Raw genomic sequence first — 27,825 nt, 5'->3', positions numbered from 1 at the left:
CTGAAAACAATAGAACGTTTTTTTAAAGAATTTTATAATGTGTTATCACTATCAGTTTAGAATTGACCACCCTAAACGATATCGGATAAGGAAAACAAGTTACATATTGGGATTTATTATTCCATTCATTTTTGGACATTGGTCGGAATTTTTTGTCGCTAGTCGCCAAAATAACTTATAATTTTTTTACATATTTAAGGCCGTGTTGTTTTTCGAATGAAATAAATATACACACAGTAAAGACAAGAAATAAACGGTTTACGTAAATTAAGCCATGAAATGGAGATTAATAACTTTCAATCAACAAGTGTTAATCTCAAATGGAAGGGTAAGTCCCTTTTACTTCATGACGTTATCGTAGGCTGATAAATAACAAAAACGACTTTTCGTGCACGAATTTCTCAGTCCTACTGTAAACGCATAAAAACCATTACGGAAAAAGAAGTGGTGGCTCCTCGCCGATGGGTGAATCGTAATAATGGTCGACAGGTTCCGACCCGATGGACATACATAAATATGCAAGATCAAATCTGAAAATAACTCAGATGGAAGGGGACAGACCCGACATTCATTCTAACAAGAATAGGACCACTCAAAGAATCCATTTTTAGAAAACAAAGCATAATTCCAAGCGCTAGAAATTCCAATTATTTACCAATTGTAGGTCCATGCCGACAAATGTACTTTGATTAATGTTGAAAAAGTTTTGTCAATAAGTATCTATTTTGCAATTACCTATACAGTTTACTTTCATATATTAGTTTGGTAATTAATTTTCTGACTTTAGTACGCTGGTGTTATATTAACTTTGAATACAGAAAATATGTAAGCGGAAAATATTTAATGGATATATTTAAACATGATACGGTAGTATGCGCATAAAAAATGTATCGATATAATTTTGTTTTGCATCATAGCTTTACACAGTAACGAATAACAAGGATTAAGAAAACTAAAATCAACTATCCACAAAAAGGGATGGTTAACCCCCAAAAATTAGTTAGTTACTCGTGCAAGCATTCTGGCACGTTATTCTAGCAAACAATATCACAAAGTTAAGCTGATTTTAAACCTACATGAATATTACTCGGCTAAATCACACAGCCAGGTGTCCAAAAATCAGGATATGGAAAACAAAAAGTTCTCTGATAAGTTTGACGTATTGCGTCAGCGAATAGAATGGAATGAACTGATATCGTTATTGATCTTTTCGTCCTTATTTGTTTATTCTCGCAATTATTCTTTCTTTTTGTACTGATACAATTGCTAACAACATTATGTTGGTCTTTTAAATATTGATCTAGATAGGATTATTAGTCATCATGTCATGAAGAATAGATCGATGCTAGCAACAGAACAGATAATAGGTAAAACCTGCCTTTTAACGAAGAACGCCAAGGTAGTGACAGAGAAAAAGGGGGAGAGAGAGAGAGAGAGAGAGAGAGAGAGAGAGAAAGAGAGAAAGAGAGAAAGAGCGAGAGAGAGAGAGAGAGAGAGAGAGAGAAAGGAGAGTGAGAAAAAAAGGAGGAAAGGAAGAGGGAAGGAGGGAAGGAGGGAAGGAGGAAAGGAGGAAAGGAGGAGAGGAGAGGGATGGAGGGAGATAGATAAAGATAGTGAGAGGAGAGAGAGGGGGTGGGGGCGGGAGAGAGGGAGAGAAATAGAGAGATAGATAGATAGAGAGAGAGAGTAAGAATAAAAGAAATACACAGACTGCCAGAGGGGAAGATACAGATCAACAAGGGGGAAAGGGAAAAAACGCTAGAAAAAACTAAAGTCTACGAGGGAAAGAAAAATTACAGAGAACGAAAAAAGACTAAAAGAGAGAGGCAGAAGAGTGAGAGTTAGAGAAAGGGTGTGAGTTGTGTTGAGAGTGAGAGTGAGAGTGAGAGAGTGAGTGAGTGAGGAGTGAGTGAGTGAGAGAGAAAGAGAGAGAGAGAGAGAGAGAGAGAGAAAGAGAGAGAGAGAGAGAAAGAGAGAGAGAGAGAGAAGACACAGGGAGAATATCAAAGGAAGGAGACATGCAGACAGAAGACAACTGAATGATTGATCTAACGATTTATTTATTAAAATAAGCGCAAAAGTTAAGTCTCTAAGACCTTTAACTTTACTTATCATGTAATTACAATTATAATATACATTTGTTTATAGACGCATCAGACATAAAATAAAAATAACAAATTATTGTAAAATCAATAATGAAGTAAATGTCTAAAGTGAGAGAAAGTTCAACTGAAAGGGTTATATTTTTATACAGAGCGTATTATTGTTGAATACCAACACAAAAATAAATAGACTTTGGCCAATTACTTTAAAGATTAAAGTTATAATACAAATTATATAAACAAGATTATATATAGGTTGTTCGTAAGATCTTAAAAATGACAAGAGACAGAGAAAAGAAAGATTGAAGAGCGTGTTTGGTTTGTAAATAATTTCGTTCAAAATCTGCTATATTTTGTTTTTAAAACGACCATCATCTTATAATAAATTGTTGGAAGACAAATATGCACTTCAAATGGCATTTAAAGCGTAATTAACGCGAATAAAAGGAAAACTAATGAGCTTACAATAATTAAACAAAACTTTGTGGAGTATTCATATTTTTCAAGTGCTCTTGATACACTGAACGATGGTTTGTTCTCATAGAGTATCAACTGTAATATACTGATTTAAAAAATAATAATAAAAATTAACATCATTGCACTATCCTATGTTGATTAGAATTAATCCTATTTAAATAATTTCATCGTGTTACAAATCGTACGGTTAACATTTGCTGATTTTGGCCTAACATTCCAATATTAGCTTGACGAATAAGAATTATCTCCATTGTTTTAAAGATAACCGCTAAGAAGATAAGACCCCCTCAGATCTGAATGTCTGTCGTCTGAAATGGTACCGAATGATCTACAAGCTTTCCAAAAGCATTTTTTTAGAAAACAAAAACAACTAGCTAGACTGTTTGAGACAAGGGATTATTACAAACGCCTGGGCATTTTAAATTTTCGCCATAATGAATCCAAGTCGTATCCCTTGATTAAAATATCTCTATAAAAATGGCACACAAACGTACACCTTCTTATTGGGACATACAATTTCAAAGATTTCCATTATTTTAGCATAAAAGAAATTCGTTTTGTATATAAAAGTCTAAACTTCAACGTCTTTGTAAGCATTTCTGTCTTAAAGAAGAAGAAACAAGATCTCAATATTCTCACAACGGTGAAACTCTTGTTTAAAAAACCGAAACCATTATCCACAAATTGGCGGTCTGAATGTTTTACCACCTCCATTATATTTGCCCTAAATCAAAAACTGTCAACAGTCGATAGACATCGACCTGCACCAACATTAACGCGTGGCCGATTGCACTGGATGAACGGTTAGAAATAATTATTGCAATTTTTTTAATGGTAAAATCATACACCAAGACGATAAAGGGATTCTCTTTAGGATGTAACTGGGTCACGGGGAAAATGAACACTCGGTGAACGGCCTTAAGTGCATATCCGGCAGACTATAGTGACATAAATCGATAGTAATATCGTGAAAGGAGCAGTCAAAGACATTCGTTTTTTAAGCAAAATCACCGAAACATGCAGCCCAAACCATCCTCGTAAATTGACCGAAGTACATAACAGAGATGCCAATGTTTGAAGAACTAGGATACAATAAATCTTTTAAAAGTGAAACGGCTGTAAACTGCGGCTTATTATGACTTAACACAAGCTTCACCATGAACTCATTATTCATGAAAAACACAGATGCCTAATATTATTAACATCAGATTAAAAAAACACCAGGTCAACTGCAGGAAAAAGTACCCCTGGACGAGTTGCAACAATAATCACAACTGTTGGAAAATTTCGAAAATTCTATATTTAAACAATTTTACAATGGTATAGTTCTAAATCATGGGAATCATGACAGACGAAAACAAGGGAGAATCGAGGACGCAAAATATCTGGGACAGTAAAGATAATATTTCTTTTGTCCTCTAATTTTTCACCTTATCTTTTTATTTATTTCAAGTGTTTCATTTATGATATAACATAAAGGAGATTAGAATAGAGATTGTCGCACAGACAGGAAGAAAAAATAAGAAAACTGTATTTCTGAATGGACTTTCTACCTGGAACTGGTTTAAGGGAATTTCAATATTTCCTAGTTTGGCCCAATTCGTAACTACCAAAAAAACCCTTCAGTTCCCCTTTATTTACTTAAAAAGAATAATACAATTAATAAAGGTTTAAAAGATTTTTACTTTAACCCACAGAAGTAAAACATATATTATTTAATGTTAACGTGTGAATTCGGGCTTTTCAATATAAAAAACAGAATTACCTAAGTCCTGAAATTGTGATAATTTTATATGTCATGTCTGCCCAGACGTGGTTTAAAAAACAAGGGAGTAAAACTGAACTTTGAAAGTAAAGAGTAAAGCCCTCCTACAACCTTTCGCAAGTTGCTGCCAAACAGTTAAAATTTGCTGTTAAAACCACTCGGAGATTAATTTTTAACCAACATTAAAGTAAACAAAGTACAGAAGTCGACTTCTACAGTCTATAAATAACTCCACTGATTGCAATCAATCAATTAATTTCTAGTTCAACTTGCAGGTGAACTTTCAACAAACATTCAAAACATCAAGTACAGAAGCATCCATTACGAACTGGAGAGGCCCCTGGGAGAGTTGACTGTCAATCCACTTATTCTCTTCAATCTATTTGATTTGTCTACTCAAGATGCGTTGTTACAAGATTAATAAACAAATGTATACACAGAAAACTCGCACACAACACAACTTTCCCAAGTTTATATGTCATTAAGTCTATCAAAATGTGCTACTTGAAAAAAGCCTTCACCTTAATACAGCATGGTCATAAATCATGCAAAAAGCATTCCATGACATTTACTTAATTAGGGTGCTTACAAATAAAAATATTATTTCTTAAAATAATCAGTTAATAATAAGTGTTAAAACAAAACGACTCTTAATACGTGTATATTAGCAATAACGTGTATAATTTAAAAAATACTGTCCTTCTTGCAGTTCCGAAACAAGAAAATTATATATTCTGGGATGATCACGAGCAGTATGAAGTGTAAAAAGTAAATTCAAACTATTTTGCATGTATGGAAATGGCTTACAAAAAATTTTAAACGAATTAATTATTTAATATTAAAATAATCCAACATGCGATGGTCTAGATAAAGAAAATAATAGGTATTAAATATTTAATGCCCCACCAATTGTACATTGTGTTCCGGAGAGAATAGGTGTATAAGGGTATGGAATTAAACGGCTTTGTTTTTGTGGTTGGTCCAGGGCTGGATTTTTGGAGGTTGACCAAGGGCAGCTTTTCAAATTTCATACACAGTTTTCCATGGAAAATAAGTTGGCTAGGGATCACAGCCTTTGTGAAAAATTTCAACTGAATTGGGATAAAGTCCGATTCTTTCATCATAAAGCCCCATAAATCTAACCTTTGCACCTCATTATATGAATACTAAACACCGTAAATACCCGCGACATAAAAATGTTTATTTTAAAAAAATTATACTTCAAGAACCCACACTAGATACAATATATTTAATCTGATAAGAGAACAATTGGCCTTTCTCTGATAACCTCTGAATTAAAATCTTTAACAAATTGTGATAAAAAAATGATAAAAGATGCTGAATACATGTTGACACTGTTGACCACTAGACTCTACCATTGCTGAGACGTTATTTAATTATTTCTAAAGTTAAAATATCTTTTAAGCTTCCTAAAGCTATCTTAAGGCTTGTATTTCACGTAAAATATTTTCAACAATCCTTTATTTAGCCATGGCCTCTCTCGTTAAACTAATTTTATTTCCAATTCAATAGATATTTGTGCCTATTAATTATTATACGATTATGCAATGGAATGCTTTGAATTTGCATCAACCACCCATTGTGACTGAACTTTGTAGAAACATTACAATTTCTTCCCCCTTTATTTATTATTAAGTTTTATATTGGCTGAGAAGACATTGCAGAGTATAATAAATTATTTCTTTTTTGAATGTGCTTAAGTTGTCGGTTTTTGAACCAAAACCGTCCATTTCTATTTTCTAGATGCATTGTTCATCCTAACATTGTAACAAAATAGTCGATTTGTAGATTGTAACCAAAACGGATTGGCTTTATCTGGTTCTTATCTCCTGAAAACACTATCAGTTTATTTTGTAAAATGATACATTTGATAGATACCAGTTTGCCCATTGTCAAGACCAACCCATCAGGATAACAGGCCAAATTACACCCCGGTCAACATTCTAGTACGCCTAGACTCGTAGGGCAAAGGCCGTCTGACAAAAGAAAATAATCGAACAGTTAGAGAATTGGGACCTTTAAAATACTATCCAGCTTTCTTTTTATAGGAATACTTGAAATAGACAGATTATTCAACTAGATTTACGTCTAAACGTGTAATCGCACTACTCTTTATATCTACTTACGATGACGTTTATATATTTTAGGTCTGTAAGTGGAAATTTTACCGCAATAATTGCCTTATCATTACTAATGAACTAGAACATTCTTATAGTTCATAATTATTTTTCAATGTCACAAAAAGCAGTTTTATTAGGGCTATGCGTCATCCCATATCTTTTGTTACACATCCAAGACAACAAATCCAAAAAAATGTAGTGAATATCGGACTATTAGTTTAATGAACAGGTCTTAAAAATATTCTTAAGGATTATACATAGATGAATCAATATTAAACTGGAAGACTGAATCAGCAATCCATTTGGATTTCGCAACAAACTAGGAACCAAAGACGCCTTATATCCAAGATGTCAACCATAAGAAAACAATAGAAATTCTTAAAAACACCCAATTGGATGATAAAGATATCCACTTTACCGCATACCTTTACTGGAACCAAAAAGCAAATGTTAGGATAGAAGTCTGCACATCGGATCACACCGGAATCAAGAGAGTTGTGAGACAGGAGTACATCCTGTCGCCACTACTATTTAACATACCCTCCGAAAACATACTCAGCGCTCTTGATGATGTAGAGGAGGGTGTAAAGGTAGGTACGCCAATAAATATCCAATACATGGAAGAACTACAAAGCCTACCTGATAAAGTGACACAAAATAGTAAAGAAAATGGTTTAAAACTAAATTCGGCAAAGACTATATTTTATGGTTATCAAGGACGAAGAAATCTAGATATCACCTTAGAGTGGGTCCAAAAGATAACATACCTAGGCTGCTGTCAAGTGAACGACCTGTAGGACCACTCTAAATTAATAAAACCGAAGATAGAAAAAACCGGGTCGGCATTTACTAAAATAAAAAGAGTACTATGCAGACATAAACTTGATCTGGGATTAAGGATAAGATTATTGAAATGTCTTCTCAACTCTGATATATGATTGGACACTAACAGAAGCTTCTATAAAAAAGCTTGATGCAGTCTAGATGTGGAACTGTAGAAGGTGCTAAAAATGAGCTCAACAGAACACATAACGTGGTGGTAGTGAGAAGAATAATGAAAATAACAAATATTAACAAAACAGTAAAAACACGGAAGCATGGGTATTTAAGTCATTTTTTACCCGGATAAATACGAACTGCTTAAGATTATTCTAGAAGTGAAAATCGAAGGGAAACGAAGTCCTTGGAGAAGGAAAATCTGAGGCAATGGTTCAACCAAAGGACTGGATCCTTCTTTAGAGCTGCTGTTAACAGAGTGCGCATTGCGATCGTGTCCCAAGTCCTAGGGTACTTGGTCAAATCATTTTTTTTTTTAAACAAACAGGAAACTTCGCACTGGTAATACAATCTTATTAAGTTTTCCTCTCGGGAATGAGTGGGAAATAATAGTCGTTGTAGGAGAGGGAACAATAAATTACATTATAAGGGTGGATAAAAAATATATATATCTTAAGCAGATGAGCGTTTTGTGTAATAGAACCCACCCCCAGAGAGCTGTAAAAATGAAATTTCCCTCTTACCCCTAGCCTATTAAAACTAAAACATAAAAATTATCATATTAATTCATATGTATTTTAGGTGGTCCTATTTAACCAAAGTATTCATTTAAATTTATCAAAATTTTTATGTATTGTGGTTGATAACCAGATTTTACATAAAAAATTATAAATCAATTTAATTAAAATTATCCGTTTTCCCTGTTAGAAATGCAAATCAGAAGCCAAAAATTCATTTCAAAACTGCCTTGAGGTATTAAAATTTCTAATTTATAAGGCGGGTGTTATCTACCGAAACTTGCCCATGGAAAAAGCGTTTTGAGGTAAAGATAGAACAGAAGGTACAAGGTCTTCGTCCTTTGACGAACAAGAACAATTTCCACGTCTGGACCAATTCAGTCCAAGGGCCTTTGACAAGCACCTGTTAAAAACGATTTACACATGTAAGGTAATTTTTTTTATTGTTTAATCATGACGAACATGTACTTTAAAATTTAAATTATTCAGCATTTAAATATATCTACAGTTCAACTACTAACATTGGCCAAACAAGATATTAAATTTTAAGGTGTATACTTTCTTTTTATCTGTTGATTTTTTCCACATAAAAGCATAACATTTAAATCTATAATAAATTTCTGAAAATTTTGCAGTAGTGCTGCTAATTCTAAAAGTACAAGCCCAAGTGGGCTAAAATGTGAATTGTGTTTGTTAGATTTCTATCTTTGAAAGCTCGTGTGAAATTTCAATAATGAAAAAATTTAAATGCTATATAAAAGTAATTAAATCATTGATTTTGCAATTAATGCCAAATAGCAAGTTTAATCATAAATACTAGACAGACTATTTTCAAGGTCCAGTGATCTAAGCACTGCTGAAAAAGTAAAAAACCCTACACCCTACTAAAGCTATTTCCACAATGTTTGTTTTGATGAATGCTAAACATGTTTTCCTTGGAAAATAAATTTTTAAACTATTTATGTAAACATTTGAATTTTGCTCATGTTCTGCTCAAACTGGAAGTAAAAATTGTCTTATGTCTTTATACGGTATTAACCATCGGCATAAATACAACTACATATATGCTGAATTTCTATTACTGAAAACCAGTAGTTTTACAATAGTACAGGTGACACTGGAAGTAAAAATAGTATATAATAATTTAATAATTGGTGTATTATGTGACATTAAAATTTAAATGGTTTTCCTAAATTGAATAAAATGAAATTGAGAAGTCTGTTTGATCTCTATAAATGAAAACACAGACATTCTGCATAAACATTGCTATGAAACCTTAGAAAGGCAAGAATTTTTGATTTTAAATCGTTGCTAATATGTTACATTAAATTTCAGGCACTGTTTTTAAACCAACAATAAATGATTTTTGTTGGATTTACCAAACCATAATTTGAAAATTTTAAATGCCTATACAAGATTAAAACACTTTTTTGGTTGTTTTAACTATTGTCTCATATTAAACTTGTATCTTGACTTCCAGTTCTGAAACTGACATTAGTTCGGCTAGAAGTAGAAATAGTTCCTTATTCATTCAATATTGAACATAACTTAAAAAATCAAAATTGACTCATCATGTTAAACTTGTTCTTTGAACTTATATTTCTGTGTAAAAATTTACACTATTAATGTTATGTGACATTAAAATTGAGATGGTTTTTCAATACTGAATAAAATCAAGTGGAGAAAAGTGATTGATTTCTGCCTCTAAAATCCCAGAACGAAAGCTTAGAAATGGCAGGATTTTAGTTAATTTTATAGTATGACAAAGCGAAAGCATAGCACTTCACACTAATAAAAAAAAGATGTTTGTTAGATATCTAAATTAAAGAAAAAGATCAAACTTCTGACCCATTTTTGTAAAATTTTACATTAATGCTTGTTAATTGGAATATTTGTTTTGGTACAAGAGTTGGTATTGTGTGATATTAAATGTCAATCGTTACTAAACTCGAAGATGATTTTTGTTGGATTTGTCAAGCCATGATCACTTTCTTGATTGTTTAAACTATTGCCTCAACATACGAAACCTAAATCTTGAACTTCTAATTCTGTAAAAATTTACAATAGTTCTGCTATAAGTAGAAAGCCACATATTTTTGCCAATATGTTACGCTTATAATTTAATAAACAATTTGATCATTTCAATTTGCTATCCAAGAATAAGACACCTTAAAAAAAGACATCTTATTAAAAAAATAAAATGTTCACTTGTAAGCTATAGTTTTTTAACATTTGCTACTATCATGACATTGTATCATTCAATGTTCAATTTGCCATAATTCGGAAAATTTAACTTACTGTCCAAGAATAAGACACTTTTTTGATTGTTGTCAACCATTGTCTCAATCATGTTAAAACCGTATCCTGAACTTCCATTACTGTAAAATTCACACTAGTTCTGCTATGAGTTAAAATAAAATGTTCACTTGTAAGCTATAGTTTTTTAACGTTTGCTACTATTATGAGATTGTATCATTCAATGATCAATTTGCCATAATTCGTTAAATTTAAATTACTGTATATGAGTAAGACACTTTTTTGTTTTCAACCATGGCCTCCGTATGTCATGTTATTATTATTATTCAAAATTCGATTCGCCTCAATTGGAAAAATCATAATTGTTTTATACTATTATCTAATTATGTAAAACCTGTAGCCTGAATTGGAAATGGTTGGTAAAATTGGAATTTTACTAGAAGCAAAATTAATCACTTTGTTCATAATAAATCATATTTTTTGGCATCAAGCTTCTGAATGTTTGTCTAACTTTAATAAAATAAATTATTGTTGTTTTTTATTGTAGAACGGGCAAACGGACAATTCTTAATGGACAAAATTGAAATTTTTGTGAATTGTGAGATCCATGCTTATAAATTTAGAAAGGGATCCTTAATCCTGAAAAGGGCTTTCACCGGCTAAATAAAATTCGACAATGGAAATCCCAAAAGCCTGACTGACACGAGGAGGAAAAAGCGTAGACAGAGACGAAAAGTAAAAGTAAAAATGAGGAGAGGTGCAGTTTTGGAGTTATAACCTAACACAAAGGCCGTGGGGTGGGATTTTAAGAAAGAAAAGTTTATTAAGTTTAATAGATTTTTTTTATTTTTTTTAAATAAAGACTCACCTAGTCTGAGTTCGCCGAAGTTGCCGCAGCCGATTTTCTTGCCGACACGGAAATTGGGTCCGACCATTAAAACTCCGGCACTGGATTGAACCGTGTTGGCGGTGTGCCGACGTGAGTGCATCGTCGTCCTTTGAAATTCGCCCATTTTCTTCTTTCCTTGTTCTTCCTTGTCGTGAGCCGTCGTCTCCCTGCCTTCCCTCTTCTGCATTATGCCGCTTCTCGGTCCGACAAGATCGAAAAATCAAAACTGGGAAGAGAACAAAACGGGAAGAACTTCAAAAAAAAAAAAAACGGAGCGGTAAACAAAAAAAAGGAGAAAACGAAAAGGAGAAGAGTTTATAAAAATCAAAAGAGGGAGTTTCTCGTCGAACTGATGAGCCCGATCCGGCCTGGGCTAATCGCGAATCTCACTTCTGACATTTTCACGGAACGGAAATATAACCACAACCATCACAGGTACACATCCCCCTGGTTTATTTTCCCTTAGCGCGGACGACGGACGAGTGTCGGGACCGAGTGACGGATATCACATCACAACGGACACTCGCGAACACATCACCAGCCCGGGACCCGTAATAGAAAAACTCTTTTTATTTAGAATTTAAATGGAATAAACCGTCGGGACGTCGTGCTGCTACCTCCATTATTTCTCGGACTCGGGCAGACTTCACCCCCACCACGGGCCGGCACGAGAGGGGCGGATGTCGGCCGAATCGAAACCGGCCGCACCACCGTCGCCGCCGACGCCACATCGATCCACTCCAATCGAACCGCGTCCGACAAACATCGAATTATTTCGAATTTCACGTGACGAAAACTCTTTCACTACAATTAACAGATTTTTTTTTATTTTAAAATAAAATGTATTTATACCCGAAACAAATTTATTTAAACCGCGAATTTGACCACCAACTCCTGATAAATACGACCACCGTCATTTCAGTTCGGATTACGCAAATCCTTCCGTTCTGTATCCCGCCCTAACCATTTTACTCAAAACAGCAAGAATAAACTTTATTGTACTAGTCCCCTAAGTACATTTAATTTAATATTTTATTGGCCAGTTTGCATCAAACTATTTTGTCAATCAGCTCTGTCTAGTAATTTTCTAATTGCGAATGTTTTATCATTCACATTTGAATGATAAAACACATTGAAAAAATTTGAAATTTCTTTCACATTTGAAAAAAAAAATTAAATCTTTGGCAGGCAATGTGCCAACATACCCAATAAATTCTCAAATCCAGAGTTTATACTAATTCAAAGTGTGTTTTTGACATAAAAATTTAAAAACGAAACATTTCCAAAAATGATAGATACCAGTTTTGCCATATATGTCTTTTATATATAGTTGTAACTATGTTTTTCCTACACTACACCTGCGAACATTAGGGTGAAAATGAATTTTCTGTACTGAAAAGGAGGCAGGCAGCCTCGAAATTAATAGTTTTCGAAAATTGGTTGGCTGTATCTGTTCTATTGAAAAAAAGAAAACTCCACAATTATTTTTAAAAACCCAAGTCCTTTTTTATTGTAAATTTATTTTAATATTTTACGGGCCAGTTTTTATCAATCTACTTTTGTTGATCAGCTCTTTCTTGTAATTTTCTAATTGTGAATGAGTTTTATCATTCACATTTAGAAGGTGTAAAGATGTTTAAAAAAAATTAAATCTTTGACAGGCAATGTGTCAACATACCCAATAAATTCTCAAATACAGAGTTTATATATAAACATTTAAAAACAAAACATTTCCAAAAATTATAGATAACATTTTATCCATATATANTATATATATGTTATATATAGTTGTAACTATGTTTTTCCTACAGTACACCTGCAAACAATAGGGCGAAAATGAATTTTTTGTACTGGAAAGGAGGCAGGCAACCTAGAAATTAATAGTTTTCGGAAATTGGTTGGCTTAATCTGTTCCATTGAAGAAAAGAAAATACAAAATTATTTTAAAAACCCAAGCCTTTTATATTGGAATTTTAATATTTTATTGGATTGTTTTTATCAATCTACTTTTGTCAATCTGCTCTGTCTTGCAATTTTCTAATTGTGAAAGCGCTTTATCATTCACATTTAAAAGGTGTAAAGATGTGTTTTTGAAAAAAATTTAAATCTTTGACTGTCAAGTCAATGTGTCTTACATTACTTTTATTGATAAACGTACATTGCCCTGAGGAAGGCCAAATATAGAGCCAAAATCTTGGCATATGTATAAAAAGTGTATCAATTCAAGGGCCACATACCCAATAAATTCTCAAATCCAGAGATTAAACTAATTCAAGGATCTATCGTTTGCTAGTTTCCCCTTATGCAATAGGCAATAGACTAAAACTTATAAAATATTTGCATTTATTTATTAAAATTTTACATTGACTCATTGAATCAAGAGGATTGGTTTGATTGTAATATCAGAAAAAATGTATTAGCAAACATCTCAAAAACTTTTTTTTTTTTAATTTAGCCATAATCTTTCTGAAGGTATAATGTTACAATGTCCTATTGTTTACACATTCACGATCCTGAAGTTTGTCTTTTTGATATAAAAATTTAAAAACGAAACATTTTCAAAAATAATAGATAACCTTTTTTGCCATATATACCTTTTGTATATAATTGTAACTAAGTTTTAATACACCTGCCAATATTAGGCTGAAAAGGAGGCAGGCAGTCTCGAAATTGATAGTTTTCAGAAATTGGTTGGCTCTATTCTGTTCTATTGAAAAGAAGAAAACTACAAGATTATTCAAAAAATCAAAGTCCTTTTGTACGATTCAACCACCATACTACCACATTACCATACTGTAGTAAAAACTGTACGTTTTGCAATATATAATGGATATTTTTAAAAATTACTTATAAAATGTTCTGTTTTTAAGGAAAAATTTCAAAAAGGAGGAAATCCTATAAGATGATATATCCTTACAATCTGTAGAATTGTGGAGGTGTTTTGGCCTATATGAATTTTTTATATTTTGTATATAAATTGTAAACAAACATTCAACTATCCTTGATTCATCCACGATTCATTGATTATATGGAAAATTCATCAAAACAATATTTAAAAAATGCAATCCTAAAAACTGAGCTAAAATGCTTAAAAGCCTGTGACAAAATTCTTGAATAAGGGGGCGTTTGTAAGAAGTTGGAGCTTATTTTAAAGTATTTTGAAGTTTTTGTTTTGAATTGTCAATTGTTGTGCTAGAATTTTAATAGGAAAACCTTTCAGCCTACCCAGTGAGCCTAAATTATTTTATTGCGTTGGATTTTTTTATTTTTCCCCAGTATATATCTATTTATGTTTATTGTATATGTCGTTATAGTATCAGGAAATATTTGTCGTTGGATTTTTTTATTTTTATGAGTGTTTAAAAGTTTGTTCAAGTCGCCTATGTTTACGAAGTCCCAAAGAGGGCTTTGAACTAAAACGAAGTTCCCCCTCGGTGCAATCGATTTCGATATAAGGCCGTGGGATGCGATTTCTCGACGGAATCGAACCGCCGCGGATGAATACAAACCGGGTAAGGGCGACGAGGTCGAATTCGCGTTTCAAGATAGTTTAACGGCTGAAATTGGCTTGTTACACCCTAAGTCCATGTGCTTTGGCGGCCCTCACGCGACCCTGGCAGACAATCCCAGTTCCATTGAGGATTACTTTCACGTCTTTTCGATGTTTTCGAATGCCAGCTGTTCACTGAGTTTACAAAATTTTGACAACGGCCGGAAGTCGGATTTGGGATTTTTTAGTAGTAAAAAAATAGAATGACTCACCTTGAACTCCTTTGAATATATCACCTCGGAGGAAGCTACAAAAAATTTTGTACAGTTTTTATCTCGGTTTTTTTTTGTATAAAAATAAAATTTACATCACTAATTTTTAAAATGATTGAGGAAGAAAAAAAAATGAAAATTACTATTAGTCTATTGTTAAACTAATATAGCTGAGATATTGTTAAAAATCGGGCTTTTTTTCTATCTACGTGTATGGCACGTCAGCTGGGGTTGCCATGGCAATTCAAGAATGGTTTGTAAACTAGTAGCGGACTAACGGTTCTTTTTGGACCGACAAACGTTTTTCCCTTTTTTTAATGGATACTTTGGCCAGTTGTTTATTGCAAGTTGTACTCGAGATAAAAGAAGGTAACGAAATCATTTCCCCAAGAATAATTTAGAATTAATTGTTTGCCTACATTGTGTAACCATGGTATTCGTTTCTGACAGTTCTCACTGACTTTGCCCCTTCTAGAAATTGACTGCTGATAGACTTAAACAACATCGTACATAATTTGATAGGCTGACTTAGGTTTAACATAAACCAGTATAAATAATTTTATTATATGCTTACTCCATAACTTGTTGGCCAACTGTTTTTGTTTTCGAGGACCTATTCTTAATGTTGGTTTAAAACTGTATCTGAGGATTATTGTAATCCAAAGCACTTATATGCAAAAGTATATGGTCAGGTTTGGTGTTCAGAACCAAATAATATGACTGCACGCTTATTGCCTCACAGTTCATCGTCTACAGTCATCCTGGTCTGGTTTGTTATTATTCCTAATAAGGATGATGGGAGATGATCAGCATACAGGAAAATCACCTCAACACAATATCTTACTTCTGCTAAATATGAATTTCCATGTGGAAGATATTCTTGACAACTTATTTCATTGTTTCTCATGAACTAGTTGCAGGTTCGTTACCTCAATAATTTTTGTTCCTTTTAAACACAAATCCATTAAAAAAAATTTGGCCTGATTTATTTGCTTGTGATTAACTGCCTTATGTTCTGATAATCTTCATACCTGAGTGTGACAATAAGGATCGGTGAAGATGTTTCAATCTAAAAATCATTAAATCAATCAGATTTAAGTTGTTTACGTTCTTTAGGTTCTGCGATTATTGTTTATGCTAAATTTGATCTGAGGATTATTATTAACCAAAACACTTCATATGCAAAAAGTTATGGTCAGGTTTGGTGTTCAGAACCAAATATACGACCGCACGCTTATTACCTCATAATATCATCAATGGTCATCCTGGTCTAGTAATCAGGATGTTAGGAGATGATCTTTTTTAAAAAAGAAAGAAAAAATAACATCTTTTCTGTGTTAGGAGATGGTCAATGTACAGGAAAATCACCTTAATATAATATGTTAATTCTGAAAAATATCAATTTCCATGTGGAAGATATTTTTGACAACTTATTTAATTGTTTCTGATGAACTAGTTATAGGTCCATTACCCCAATAATTTCTTGTTTCTTTTAAATACAACGCCATAGAAAACATTTGGCCTGATTTATTCGCTTGTGATTAACTCTGTCTTATGGTCTGATGTTATAATCTTCATTCCCGAGAGTGACAATAAGGATCAGTGAAGAAGTTTCAATCTAAAAATCATTGAATCATTCAGATTTATGTTGTTTGTGTTCTTTAGGATCAACTATTGTTTAAGCTAACTGGATCTGAGGATTATTATTAACCAAAACTCTTCATATCCAAAAGTTTATGGTCTTGTTTGGTGTTCAGAACAAAATATACGACCACGCGCTTATTAGCTCACAGTTCATCATCTACAGTCATCCTGGTCTGGTTTGTTATTATTCCTAATCAGAAATCACCTCAATACCATATCTTAATTCTGCTAAATATGAATTTCCATGTGGGAGATATTCTTCGCAACTTATTTCATTGTTTCCAATGAATTAGTTAAAATTCATTACTTCAATAATTTGTTGTTTCTTTTAAATATAATTAAATAAAAAACATTTGGGCTGATTTATTCGCTTGTGATTAACTATGCCTTACATTCTAATGTTATCATCTTCATACCTGAGTGTGGCAATAGGGATTTCAATCTAAAAATCATTAAATCAATCAGATTTGAGTTGTTTGGATTCTTTAGGACCTACGATTATTTTCTTTAATTTTATTATTATTATTTTTTTTTTTTGACAGGGGCCTCTGACAGCTTGGTCATTTTAGCCCTGAAGCACTAGCGAAATACCGCTACACACTCTATACACAATCACACCAATAAATACATTCATACCTATATACATTGATTGCACTCATACTGTTTGGTAGATGGAGTACTCGATATTCCTCCATCTACCTGCTTACTATAATAAACTAATCTAAATTGGGGTTGATGGGGTATTTTTATAAAATTTCTGCCATCGGCCCAAGTCTTACACACAACCTGAGAGGTGATGGAGAAACTGCTTTGCCATCAGCCACTGCCCATTCACACCAATAAATACATTCACTCATATGAGACACAGAAACACAAAACACATATTTTGAAGGCATATACAATTGAAAATTACCAATTCCCCTAAAAAGTGGAACAGGGGACCCTGAAACTCGCTACCGTGTTCGAGAACTCTTCTTAAATCCGGCAGCACGCCTACATGCTCTCTGTATGGAGCCAAAGCATGACACGCCTCTATTATGTGGGACACATCGAGCCTACGAATATTGTTTATGTTAAACTGTATCTGAGGATTATTATTAACCAAAGCACTTCATATGCAAAATTATATGGTCAGGTTTGGTGTTCAGAACTAAATAATACGACTATAAACTAGTTACATATTTAGACTACTCACTTATTACATATCGTTCAATATTTCAAGTTCATCGTCAACGGTCATCCTGGTCTGGTTTTTGTTCGTACCCTGAATAATCGGGATATGATCTAGTTACAGATTTATCACCTCAAAACAAACATTCTTCAGTACCTACTAAAAAAGTCCTCTTACTGTTAGTTTAAGCTAAACTGGATCTGAGGATTGCCATTAACCAAACCAGTTCATACCCAAAATAATTTGGCCAGGTTTGAGATTCAGAACCAAATAACTACCACAACCTTATTACTTCACAGTTCATAATCGATCGTCATCCTGGTCTGTTAATGTTTGTAACCAGGATGATAGAAGGAGATCTAGTTACAGTTTTATCACATGAAAACAGCATCCTTCCAGACCTATTCTTGCTGTTTGATTAAATTGAACTGGTTCTGAGGATTTTCATTAACCAAACCACTTCAGATGCAAAAATATATGGTTGGGTTTGGCGTTCAGAACCAAATAATACAACCATGACTTTACTTCCTCTCAGTTTATCATTTTCGATTATTCTGACCTGTTTGTTATTGTCCCTAACCAGGATTATTGCATATGATCGTAAATTGAAAGACCTTACCACATGGAAGATATTTTTCTTGATATTTCAACTTATTTCTTGTTTCTGTCAAATACAATAATATTTTTATAATTTTGTTGTTACCTTTCCTTGCTGATTTGGTGTGGCAGATGTGTTTCATTGTTTATTCATCTTTAGTGTGAAATCACCCCACACAGAGAAATTGTACATTTTATTTATTCATTCTTATTGATTGACTCAAAAATAAAGAATGCAATAATTTCCTATGAAATTTCTGTGTCAAATACATTTATGCCATTTATGTAGGGTAAACCATGCCTTCAGTTTTATTTAGACAATTTTCTCTATGTGAAGGTGTTTTTCCAGTCTTTCGTCAGATATTTTAACAAAATTTGTGTTACATTCTAAAATTGAAATGACAGTTTCGACCAGTTTGAAATCATTAGTGTTCAGGATATTAATATTAATTGGATTCTTAATTACATACACAAGAATAAGAAAAATTTAATAATCTTTATCGACATTCCTCTTGATGCTTTGTAATTCTTCTTTGCCTGGATTAAACTGAATTGTGATTATTAAGTTTCTTCTACACAAACAGTTCTTAAATTCGTACTCACCAGCCCATTCAGGAGTAAGAAAAATAAAGAAATTTGCTTTTTCAGGTAACGGATTTGGATTTCTCAGCAACCCTTTGGTGATAGTTGCAGCTTTAAGTGGAAACAAACTAGAAAGCGCGCAGATCAACTCATCGATATACCCACAGTTCGACACACAATTACTTTGGCAGACAGATAAAAAATACTTACGAAGGTAAACGTCATTCGGTGAGTTCCGCTGAACCTTGCCTTGCATTCAAAATTTCTTGATGATGCAGGTTAAGAACAGGAAACACAGCATTGAAAATAGAATGTTTTAATGTTATTAATGAACATAAAAGAGACCGGCTAGGATATATTTTATTAAACCTAAAAGAAGCACAAATTATACCAAGAGGAAGTGGAATACCAGTAAATATTTTCACATTTATTATTTAGTCTTTTATTTTTTAATTTGGCTATTGTTATAGGTATTAGAAACTTGGCATAGGCTTCTTGGTTTAAGAAACGAAGCAAAAGCCCATAACCCTGAGCTTCTTCTTATTTTCAAAATAGAAGAAGCTCATGAAAAAGAATTTAATGAAAGAGTAAGTCATATTAATATTGTTTAATTAATTTAACAAACAAGTTTAATTTTTTTAAAAATTTAATAGCAACTTCCTAAAGAATCTACTTTGCCTAAACAAGAAGTAACAATGGCTAAAGGAGACACCATGGTGTTGGACTACCGTTCTGGCTCCTGTTTAGAGATCGGACCATCTGATGGCGCTGAACTTTTTGAACTTAGTGTCAAAATTTTCGAGGCTGGAAATTTATACTCTGTAATAATAAACCTGTGTTCTATTCTTATCAAAACAGTATTTATTTGTAACAGCATGTGTCAGTAAATCTATTTTCTCTAGGTTATACCACATAGTGATTTAGGAACACCAATTCATTTTCAATACTCAATCATGGGGACATCATTTGCCACTGACAACATTGATTCCGATGGGACTACAATCGATGGGGCGATACTTGAGTTGAAAGCCCAGCCTGATTTTCTCTGTGCATACTTCAGAGATTTTCCCCATTTAATTTTTAACTTATATTGCGGAGAAAAAGTTATAGGAATCGCACCAATGGATGTTAAGGTAAGACTTTACACCAAATTTCGTATTGGGATTTCAATAATGAAAAATATACTTTATAGGGGCTAGCAAGTATTGTTGAAGGGAAAGCGGCTGTTGTCAACTCAAAGATACTGATAAAATCACTTTATAAAAAAGAAAATCTTATTGACTCACTCAGTCCTTATTTAGAGATTGAGGTAAAGTTGGCACCCAAAACTCCACCTAAATTTTATGTAAATGAAGCAAAAAGTATGGACCAAGGACCTATTGAATCAGGTGAAACGTTAAATTGGTACATAACTTTATTCAAAAATTTTTCCTGTCCTTATTTTTAATAATTTTTTCTATATTTTGTTTTGAAATCATAACAATTTTAATATTTCTATTCTTATTATAACAGTTAGGTCAAAAGGATGTTAAAAATAAACAAGACTAAGTGTTTTGTGGATCCAGCATTAACATTTTTTTCTTAAATTGAATTAGTTTAAATATTTACTACATAGAACTCAATACAAGAAGCTAAAAAAAGCTTATTCTGTACTAGAGCCATTATGATTTATTAAAAAATATTAGCTACATTCACACTGTCAAGATCTTAACATGGTACTCAGCACTACACTATTGACCCTCACACTATATTTTCACTCCCAAAAAATTTATTCAATCAAAGGCCCTCCTTACATATATTAAAAAGGGGACCCAGAAATTTGCCTTACTCAAGAAAAAAAATCTGAATATAATGTGCTTACTGATTCTCTTACAGTCAGACAAGTGTAGCTTATTTTCTCTCTCATCTTTTTATTTCCCACTTGTATTTTATAAGAATATATTATTACCATTATGCACTAAATAGAGAGATACATAGCTACCTGTTTATTATTGTGCTCACAAAACTTGAATTAAAACAATTTCATTAACTTTTTGGATGATAATTACATCAAATTTTTTGGACAAACCTGGGCAATGTATCTGTCTTTGAATAAAAGAATTAAATAAATGTAAAAATATTAAATTGATCAAGTTGAACATTTTAGTTATTAGAAAGAAAAAGTGATGAGAGTTTTGAACTTAATACACTTTTTTAGGTTCCTATATGAATGTATCCTTTACGAATAAACCCTGTGCTAATGATTGCTCATCCACAGTTTTAACAGGAAGTACTGGTAATTATCAATCAAGGTGAACTTATTCTGGTAAAAGAATTTTCTTTTAATCTTGTACCTTAAGTGAAGGAACCGCAATGATTAATAATCTAGGTACCAGATTTGAGGTCCGGCCTCATTATGTTTTTAATGTAAAAATGTGATATTAACAAAATAAAAATGCAACCCCATGTGTGGATTTTAAACATATGATATTCATAATTTATAAAGGGGTGACTGACAGTGATTATGTTTTGCTTACAGATCCTAATAATTATCAATTTTTTTTTCCCAATGACATGTCGGTCACTCCACTAACTACCTACGAGGATGTTTTTTAGGATTTCCTAAATTTTCATCCTATTTATTACTTTTATATTTATTATGTTTGAATCAAACATCATGCACATATGTTTCCCAAAAATAAAAATACCAACAATTTGTGTACATTTATAAATTAAAAGGATGAGTAAACAATTTTAATGTTTCAAACTTTTCTAAATGTTCATTTAATCACCTTTCTTCATTAGATTTAACCCTTCACTGTATATAAAATTTTGTAAAAACATGCCACTTTTTATGCTAGTATTCTTTTGACAATGACTTTACAAAATGAAGTTTAGATGTGATTGTCTGGCGGTATTGTAACGTTGTTGGAGAAGACAACTTACAGCTGTAAAAACAACACATATGGTCCACCAATTTGAAGATGATAAAACATTCAATGAGTGGACTGTGTGGAGGTAGTTCAAAAATTCAAAAAACCAGAAGAGCTCAATGATATATTAAACTCACTCCTATTGGAAATACTAGATTTATCTTAGAAAAGTGTGAATCTTGACTTACTCAATTCAGAGAAAGTGAAAAAGGACTTTTTGAAAAGTTCTACAAATGCATAAAAATTAGTGCAGAAAATTTTTTTGTTTACAACAAAGTCCAAGGCGAGTCAGAGTTGGCCTTTAGATAGTGATTAATCAAAGTATGATGAGCCATTTTTCCACGATTTAAAATATAAAGTAAATTTATTTTAACTTTTAAAACAGTCATTTTTTTACTTACCCTTAAAATAACCCTAGTTGACAGCTTAAAAAAAAAAAATAACTGCACAATTTTTAAAATGATGCATCTAAATTATACTAGATATTTGACTATTGTTTTTGCATAGGTTTCATTTTTGACATTCTGAAAACATGTTTTCAGGTGATGCATTGACATCAGTCGGGCTTGACCCTACAACCGCTGAAAGTGATGACAGTAATGCGCAAATGAGCAAAAAAATAACTGTGGAGTGGTTTATGAAAAAGCCGATTCAGCTAGCGTCTGGTGCACAGAAGGAATGTATTACAATGGAGCCCCAGAAGGTACTCTAATTCAGTAAGGGCCAATGAATGTATTTTTCTTATTCAAAGACCAATTTTTTATTGTTATTTATTGTAAATAAATTATTTGCTTTTAAAAACTTTTAATGAAGCTGTTTTTGTGCTTTTCTTAACTTGGTTTTGTGTTCATAAAAGCTAAAAGAAGTGGAAGAACCAATTAAAGCGAAGCATCATTATAAAATTGAAGAAAAGGATTTTAAAGAGAGTCACAGACTGAGGCAGGATATGGACGGTGATTTCAGAGGGAAAGTAATTGATCCAACCTCAACAAAACCAAATGTTTCATACATAAGATCTTCACCAACCTACTGTGAAACTGGTACTTCCACAAGCCCCCCCAACATGGGCGTTTTAAGGTCTGGCGTTGGTGGTAAGGTCTTATAAAAATAACCTTACGAATTACTTTCTATCAATAATGATAAAATTAATTTTAATGTTTGTTTGTAGATATTCTTCCTAGACAGTATGTTAGGGAGGCAGCTCATAAAATATGTGAAGAACTTGAAGACTGGAAAGAAAAACAGCAAGAAATCTATAAATTTGAGGTATCCTTATTTAAAATTACCCTTGCATTTTCAATTATACAATATTAATATTATTGTATGTCATTTCTTATTTTCAGCTGAATCAAAAAGCAGAGAAACGCTTAAAAAAGCTCTCTTCGGAGTGGATAAAAAGAAGGACTGAGCTTGAAAATGAATTTAAAACAAAAATAGAAGAATGCCAAAGTTTTAGAGATCGCTTGGAAGAAACTCTTAAAGAGCTGGCAACACGGACTGAGGTCTTAAATATTAGAGAAGAGGAAGTAAGTTTTAGCTAGGCAACCTCTTTGTAATTTTTTCACTATCCTTGGATCTGGTCATCATATATGTAAACATCTGAGCTCTCCATCATCATGAAACATTGCTTTTAGTGTGGCATTTCTCCTTGAGGACTATAGGCTGAAACTTACATTTTAACTTCTCACATGTTTGAAACCAACATTATTTATATGCAAATTTTGTTTTTCTACAAATAGTACGCCGAATTGTTTCCATTCAAATTTGTTCATTTCTGTATAAACTTTAATTCAAATAAATTTAATTTGAATTTAATTTACATACAACTAGTTTTAGAGTAAATGACTACAATTTTCCAATAATAAGAGGACGAGCAAAAACACTACAACTTATTATAGTATACAGATGGATCTATAATGAAATGTGGAGGGGTCAAAGGCTCAAATTTTGGCCTAGCAAAACCTCTAAACCCAATATGATCAATTTTCTAAGCCGATCTATGTAATAGAACTCTGTGAACAAGAAATAGTTAAAAAATAAATAAAAGGTGCACAGATAAACATATTCTCAGGACAGACAAGCATAACAAAGGGCTCTAGACTCCTCCACCTTCAATTCAGAACTGGACTGGGAATATCAAACATATCTCCAGCTCCAAAGGAAAAAAACATAGAATGTGGGTATCAAACTGGTATTGGGTTGGTTAAGCCATTTGGTCCAGAAACACATATTTGCCCAAAGCAAGGTAAAAACTGAACAAATGGTTGGAGAAAGGACTACATTGGATGAATTCACCAGGTGGTAAACAATCAAAGATTCTCTCAACCAGAAAAACAAAAAATTATATTTCTTAATTAAGAAAAATAAAAAATAATAGGCCTTGATGGCCAATACCGATTCAAAACCACCTTTAAAAAAATAATAATAATTTTTTGTTTTAAATTAAAAAAACCCTCTGATAATGTGACAAAGTCTGTCGACTCATGAAGGGGCAGAAGCATTGGAACATGTTCTAAAATACTAATGCATAAAGAAATAAATGAAAAGAAACCCCAGAAAGTGCTCAACTATCTTAGGGTAGTGCACTTTTCATGGTTTGGAAATAAAGAAGGGTCAATTCCAAATTGATCTTAGGCTTGAGAGACTCCACAGCAATACGTTTAACTGCAATATTTAACATATATATATTCAAGATCTTGCCAGGCAATTTTTTTTTCAGATTTTAAAAGTGAAAGAGGAACTTGATCGAAAGTACACTATAAAATTTCAAGAGTTAAGAAAAGCCTCAAAACTTCATCAGTATGATATGGAAGACAAGGTATTGTTTTTCTATGAGAAAAAAAATGTTTATTTTATACACTTTTTTTTTCAGATAAGTCAGATCATATTGGAGAAAAATGAGCTTGAAAGACGGTTAGAAATAAGAGAGAAAGAGTTGGCTCGGTTAGAAGAAAGCCTCATGACAACATCAAACAGCCAGATTTCCAAATCCCACACAAACGGCTCTCATAGCGACCTTGTACATAAGACCCTTTTGTTTTATCACTTTTTTTTTTTTTCAATTGAGCTTGTAGTTTCACAAAAACGGCTTTGTTTTAGAAAACTCTCCAGCAAAGCTTAGAACAGGCTTTGCAGTCTAAAGCTTTTTACAAAGAGCAATGGGGGAAAGCGACAAGGGAGCTGCACAAACTTAAAGAAGAGGAACAGGAAAAAATAAAAATTGAGTTTCAGAGGAATAGAGAAGAATTGCAAACTCTAGGGTAATTTCTTTCCCAAAATCTCCAAATTATTTTAAATGTAGTTTTTTAAAGCTTAAACAATGAAAACCAGCTGAGGTAAGAATTTGTGTGTTAGGTATTTTATAATAGCCTAGCCCTTATGTTAACATTGAAATATTCATATACGTGATACTCTCAAATCATTGGCTTCTACATTAACATTTCACAGTTAAGTCAAGTCTGTCATATTTTTGTTTTTAATTGATCTACCAAACTTGGCAAAACACAGATCTAAGTACGATGCTTTTTCTCCAAAAGCACGTTACAAATCATGAATGAATTACATTTTAATTTATTAACATTGCATATTAATTGTATAAATTGATTGCAGACATTTTTAAGTTGATTTTTAGCTACTACTTTTCCAAAATCAGACAATATTTGTTAATTAAAAACCATTTTAAGAACTGCTTTATAACTCTATTTACCAGGAAAAATAAACAAATCAGCACAGGATCCGGAAATGCCATGGTTATTTATTTTAATAAAATTTCAAGGCATACAGAATCTATTGGATTAATTTGTTGTAAAATTAACTAAGGAGTCTTCAAGTTAATGTCTAATCAAATTCTGTCTGTTTTGTTCAAATTCATAAATCAATTTCCAAAAAGTACAGAAGGGTTCTAAAATAGTTTTGTCAGTATGATAATTATTTTTATTGTCTGTAATAAGTAAATCTAGTCTTACAGTGTAGGTCGACCACTGGTGAGCACAGGTCGAGGATCTCAACAACGGCAAATGTAAATCGGTCGGGCAGCTCGTCATGACATGCCGAATTTGGTTAGGAGATGAGAAGGTCTGATTGAAGATGTTAATGGGATCAGCACTGACATGACCCAAGTCATTAAACCAAGACTTATTTTAGGATGATTTGCTTTGTAAATTGTTAGAGCAAAACTGATAAACTTGGAAAAGAAGTCGTTTAATTGCCTTGCATAAAGTTCAACTAGTGTTATAAATGATATTTGTTATGATAAAAAAGAAATTAATGGCTTCTTTGTGACTATTATAATATGAAATAAACCCAAAAATTACACCCACATTCTGTAGGAAGTTATTTAATTAGGGGAGTGATTTTATTTTCTCTTTGACTCTCTAATGACAAAAACGGTGCTGTAAATTTTCAAAGTTTCAATATTTCTCCATGTACATTATCCTTTGACAAAAATGTAAATTAGTAGCAGATAATTAAATATAGCCAAAAAATGTATGGTGTTTAGTGATCATTAGTTAATGATTATTCGGAGATCATGAGATGCGGTCTGGTGTGACGGTTTTTTTTTTTTTTTTTTCTTCATATCCTACATGTATTTGTAAAATTTAAACAATGTTTATAAATCCTAGGCCCTGAAGATGATCTCAATAAAGATTGAAACATTGGCACGATAAAGAAAATGGTTTTCTAAAACCTACGTCACACCAGACTGCATCTCACGATCTCCGAATAATCATAGTCAAAAAATTTACTCAGGAATAAAGTATTGTGAACATTATCCCTACCTACATAGTCATTGTTGTATCTTTAAATTTATAAGTATATTTTTTCAAGTATAAAAAAGAAAACAAAATACCTTGATAACTTAATTTCTATAAACTCTATTCCATTTTATTACATATTTGACCAGGAAATCATTGAATATGTCCCTTAAGTCATAATTCTTGCTGCATTTTTTTTTTTTTTTTTTTTTGAAATCTCAATAAACAATTTATTTCTATGATGCCAGTTTTATTTTTTGGTTTTTGTTTGCTAATTTCAGACTTGTGCAGGAAATAACTGATGAGGTTGGTGAAATGAAAAAAGATCAAGATGCCATAAGGAACATTCGTAGTCAAATTGAGAAAGCGTACACTTGATGCAAAAATGTAATGATGTTATATTTGTTGTACACACGGGAGTAAAATCATTGTTAATAAAAATTTAAAAATTGTCTGTCAAATAATGTTTTATTTTTCCTCAGAGATTTTATTAATTATGTTTCAGTAAATCTAAAGATTTAGTGACAGGTACAAGTGTTATATGTGGGGCTGTGGTGGCCGATAAGATAGGGCTGGGCATGTTGGCTCATCCTGGACCTCCCCCCCCCCCAAAAAAAAGTTTAAAAACTATCTAAAACAATCATTGAAAACTATTACAATAGTATGAAGATTTGATTTTGGTTTGAACTTACGGTCACCTAGGAATTTTCTGCTGTTTAAATCAAGTCATCTCTAGCTAATAAGCCATTTATTTTTCTGGTCAGAAAAAGCCATTTTGGCCTAAACCAAAAGGATAATTTCTGAATTTATTTATCTTTATTTTTCTCGTTAAAAAAATCCATTGTGGTTTATGCCGAAATGACTTTTTGAGATTATTTACCTTTATTTTCTTGCCAGTGAAATCCACTTTGGCCTACACAAAAGAACTAGTGTGTTGTATGTTTATTTTCCTTATCAGAAAAAGCCATTTTGGTCTATAGCGAAAGGGCAAGTTTTTAAATTAATGTCCTTACTTGTATTTTTCTTGTCAGCCAAGTCCATTTTGGTCTACACCAAAATGATTTCTGACTTATCTTAATTTTTCTTGCCATTTGGTGTACACCAAAAAAATAAGTGGCACCTTTATTTTTCTCATCAGAAAAAAACATTTTGGTCTATACCAAAACGACAATTTCTGAGTGTTTTAATTTTTATTTTTCTTGTCAGAAAAGATGTGGTCTACACCAAAATGACAATTTCTGATTATCATTATCTTTATT

At 32.4% G+C, this 27,825-nt stretch overlaps 2 protein-coding genes across 14 annotated transcripts in view; one reads left to right on the top strand and one right to left on the bottom strand.

Moving 5' to 3' along the window:
- Positions 1-15,259, bottom strand: part of LOC106672428 (casein kinase I) — an 81,900-nt gene extending 66,641 nt beyond the window's left edge. For 9 of the 11 annotated variants that reach the window (XM_014403846.2, XM_014403848.2, XM_014403851.2 and 6 more), the window contains exons 1-2: positions 14,907-15,202; positions 11,124-11,370 (exon numbers count right to left, since the gene is read on the bottom strand). In XM_014403846.2, coding sequence (XP_014259332.1) covers positions 11,124-11,331 — 208 coding nt within the window. In that variant the 5' untranslated portion in view covers positions 11,332-11,370; positions 14,907-15,202. Of the gene's footprint in view, positions 1-11,123; positions 11,371-14,906 lie in introns of all 11 variants that reach the window. The other 2 variants (XM_014403847.2, XM_014403849.2) reach the window with 2 other exon arrangements.
- Positions 15,152-27,027, top strand: LOC106672427 (centrosomal protein of 120 kDa-like). 3 transcript variants are annotated; one of them, XM_014403844.1, is made up of 16 exons: positions 15,152-15,275; positions 18,967-19,114; positions 19,179-19,311; positions 19,371-19,487; positions 19,554-19,721; positions 19,803-20,033; positions 20,093-20,288; positions 21,098-21,175; positions 22,355-22,515; positions 22,669-22,903; positions 22,981-23,078; positions 23,156-23,338; positions 24,532-24,630; positions 24,685-24,831; positions 24,912-25,072; positions 26,858-27,027. In XM_014403844.1, exons 1-16 carry the CDS (start codon positions 15,224-15,226, stop codon positions 26,862-26,864), a joined length of 2,214 nt encoding a protein of 737 aa, XP_014259330.1. In that variant the 5' UTR covers positions 15,152-15,223; the 3' UTR covers positions 26,865-27,027. The 3 variants fall into 3 exon arrangements, with proteins under 3 accessions (XP_014259330.1, XP_014259328.1, XP_014259329.1); XM_014403842.1 differs by having other exon boundaries at positions 26,848-27,027; XM_014403843.1 differs by lacking the exon at positions 21,098-21,175 and having other exon boundaries at positions 26,848-27,027.
- The last annotated feature ends 798 nt before the right edge of the window (positions 27,028-27,825 follow it).

The sequence above is a fragment of the Cimex lectularius genome, unplaced genomic scaffold, assembly GCF_000648675.2.
Source record: "Cimex lectularius strain Harlan isolate CLEC.00 unplaced genomic scaffold, Clec_2.1 scaffold167, whole genome shotgun sequence".
Classification (NCBI taxonomy): Eukaryota; Metazoa; Arthropoda; class Insecta; order Hemiptera; family Cimicidae; genus Cimex; species Cimex lectularius.
The sequence above is the reverse complement of the archived record's forward strand: the minus strand, read 5'-3'. Positions and strand labels throughout refer to the sequence as shown.

Excerpts from the sequence above, each read along its gene's own strand:
- LOC106672427 (XM_014403842.1), top strand. The coding sequence starts at position 15,224 with ATGGATACTTTGGCCAGTTGTTTATTGCAAGTTGTACTCGAGATAAAA. Across the intron at positions 21,176-22,354 it reads AGTTTTAACAGGAAGTACTG|GTGATGCATTGACATCAGTC; the intron begins GTAATTATCAAT and ends ACATGTTTTCAG. Across the intron at positions 22,516-22,668 it reads TTACAATGGAGCCCCAGAAG|CTAAAAGAAGTGGAAGAACC; the intron begins GTACTCTAATTC and ends TGTTCATAAAAG.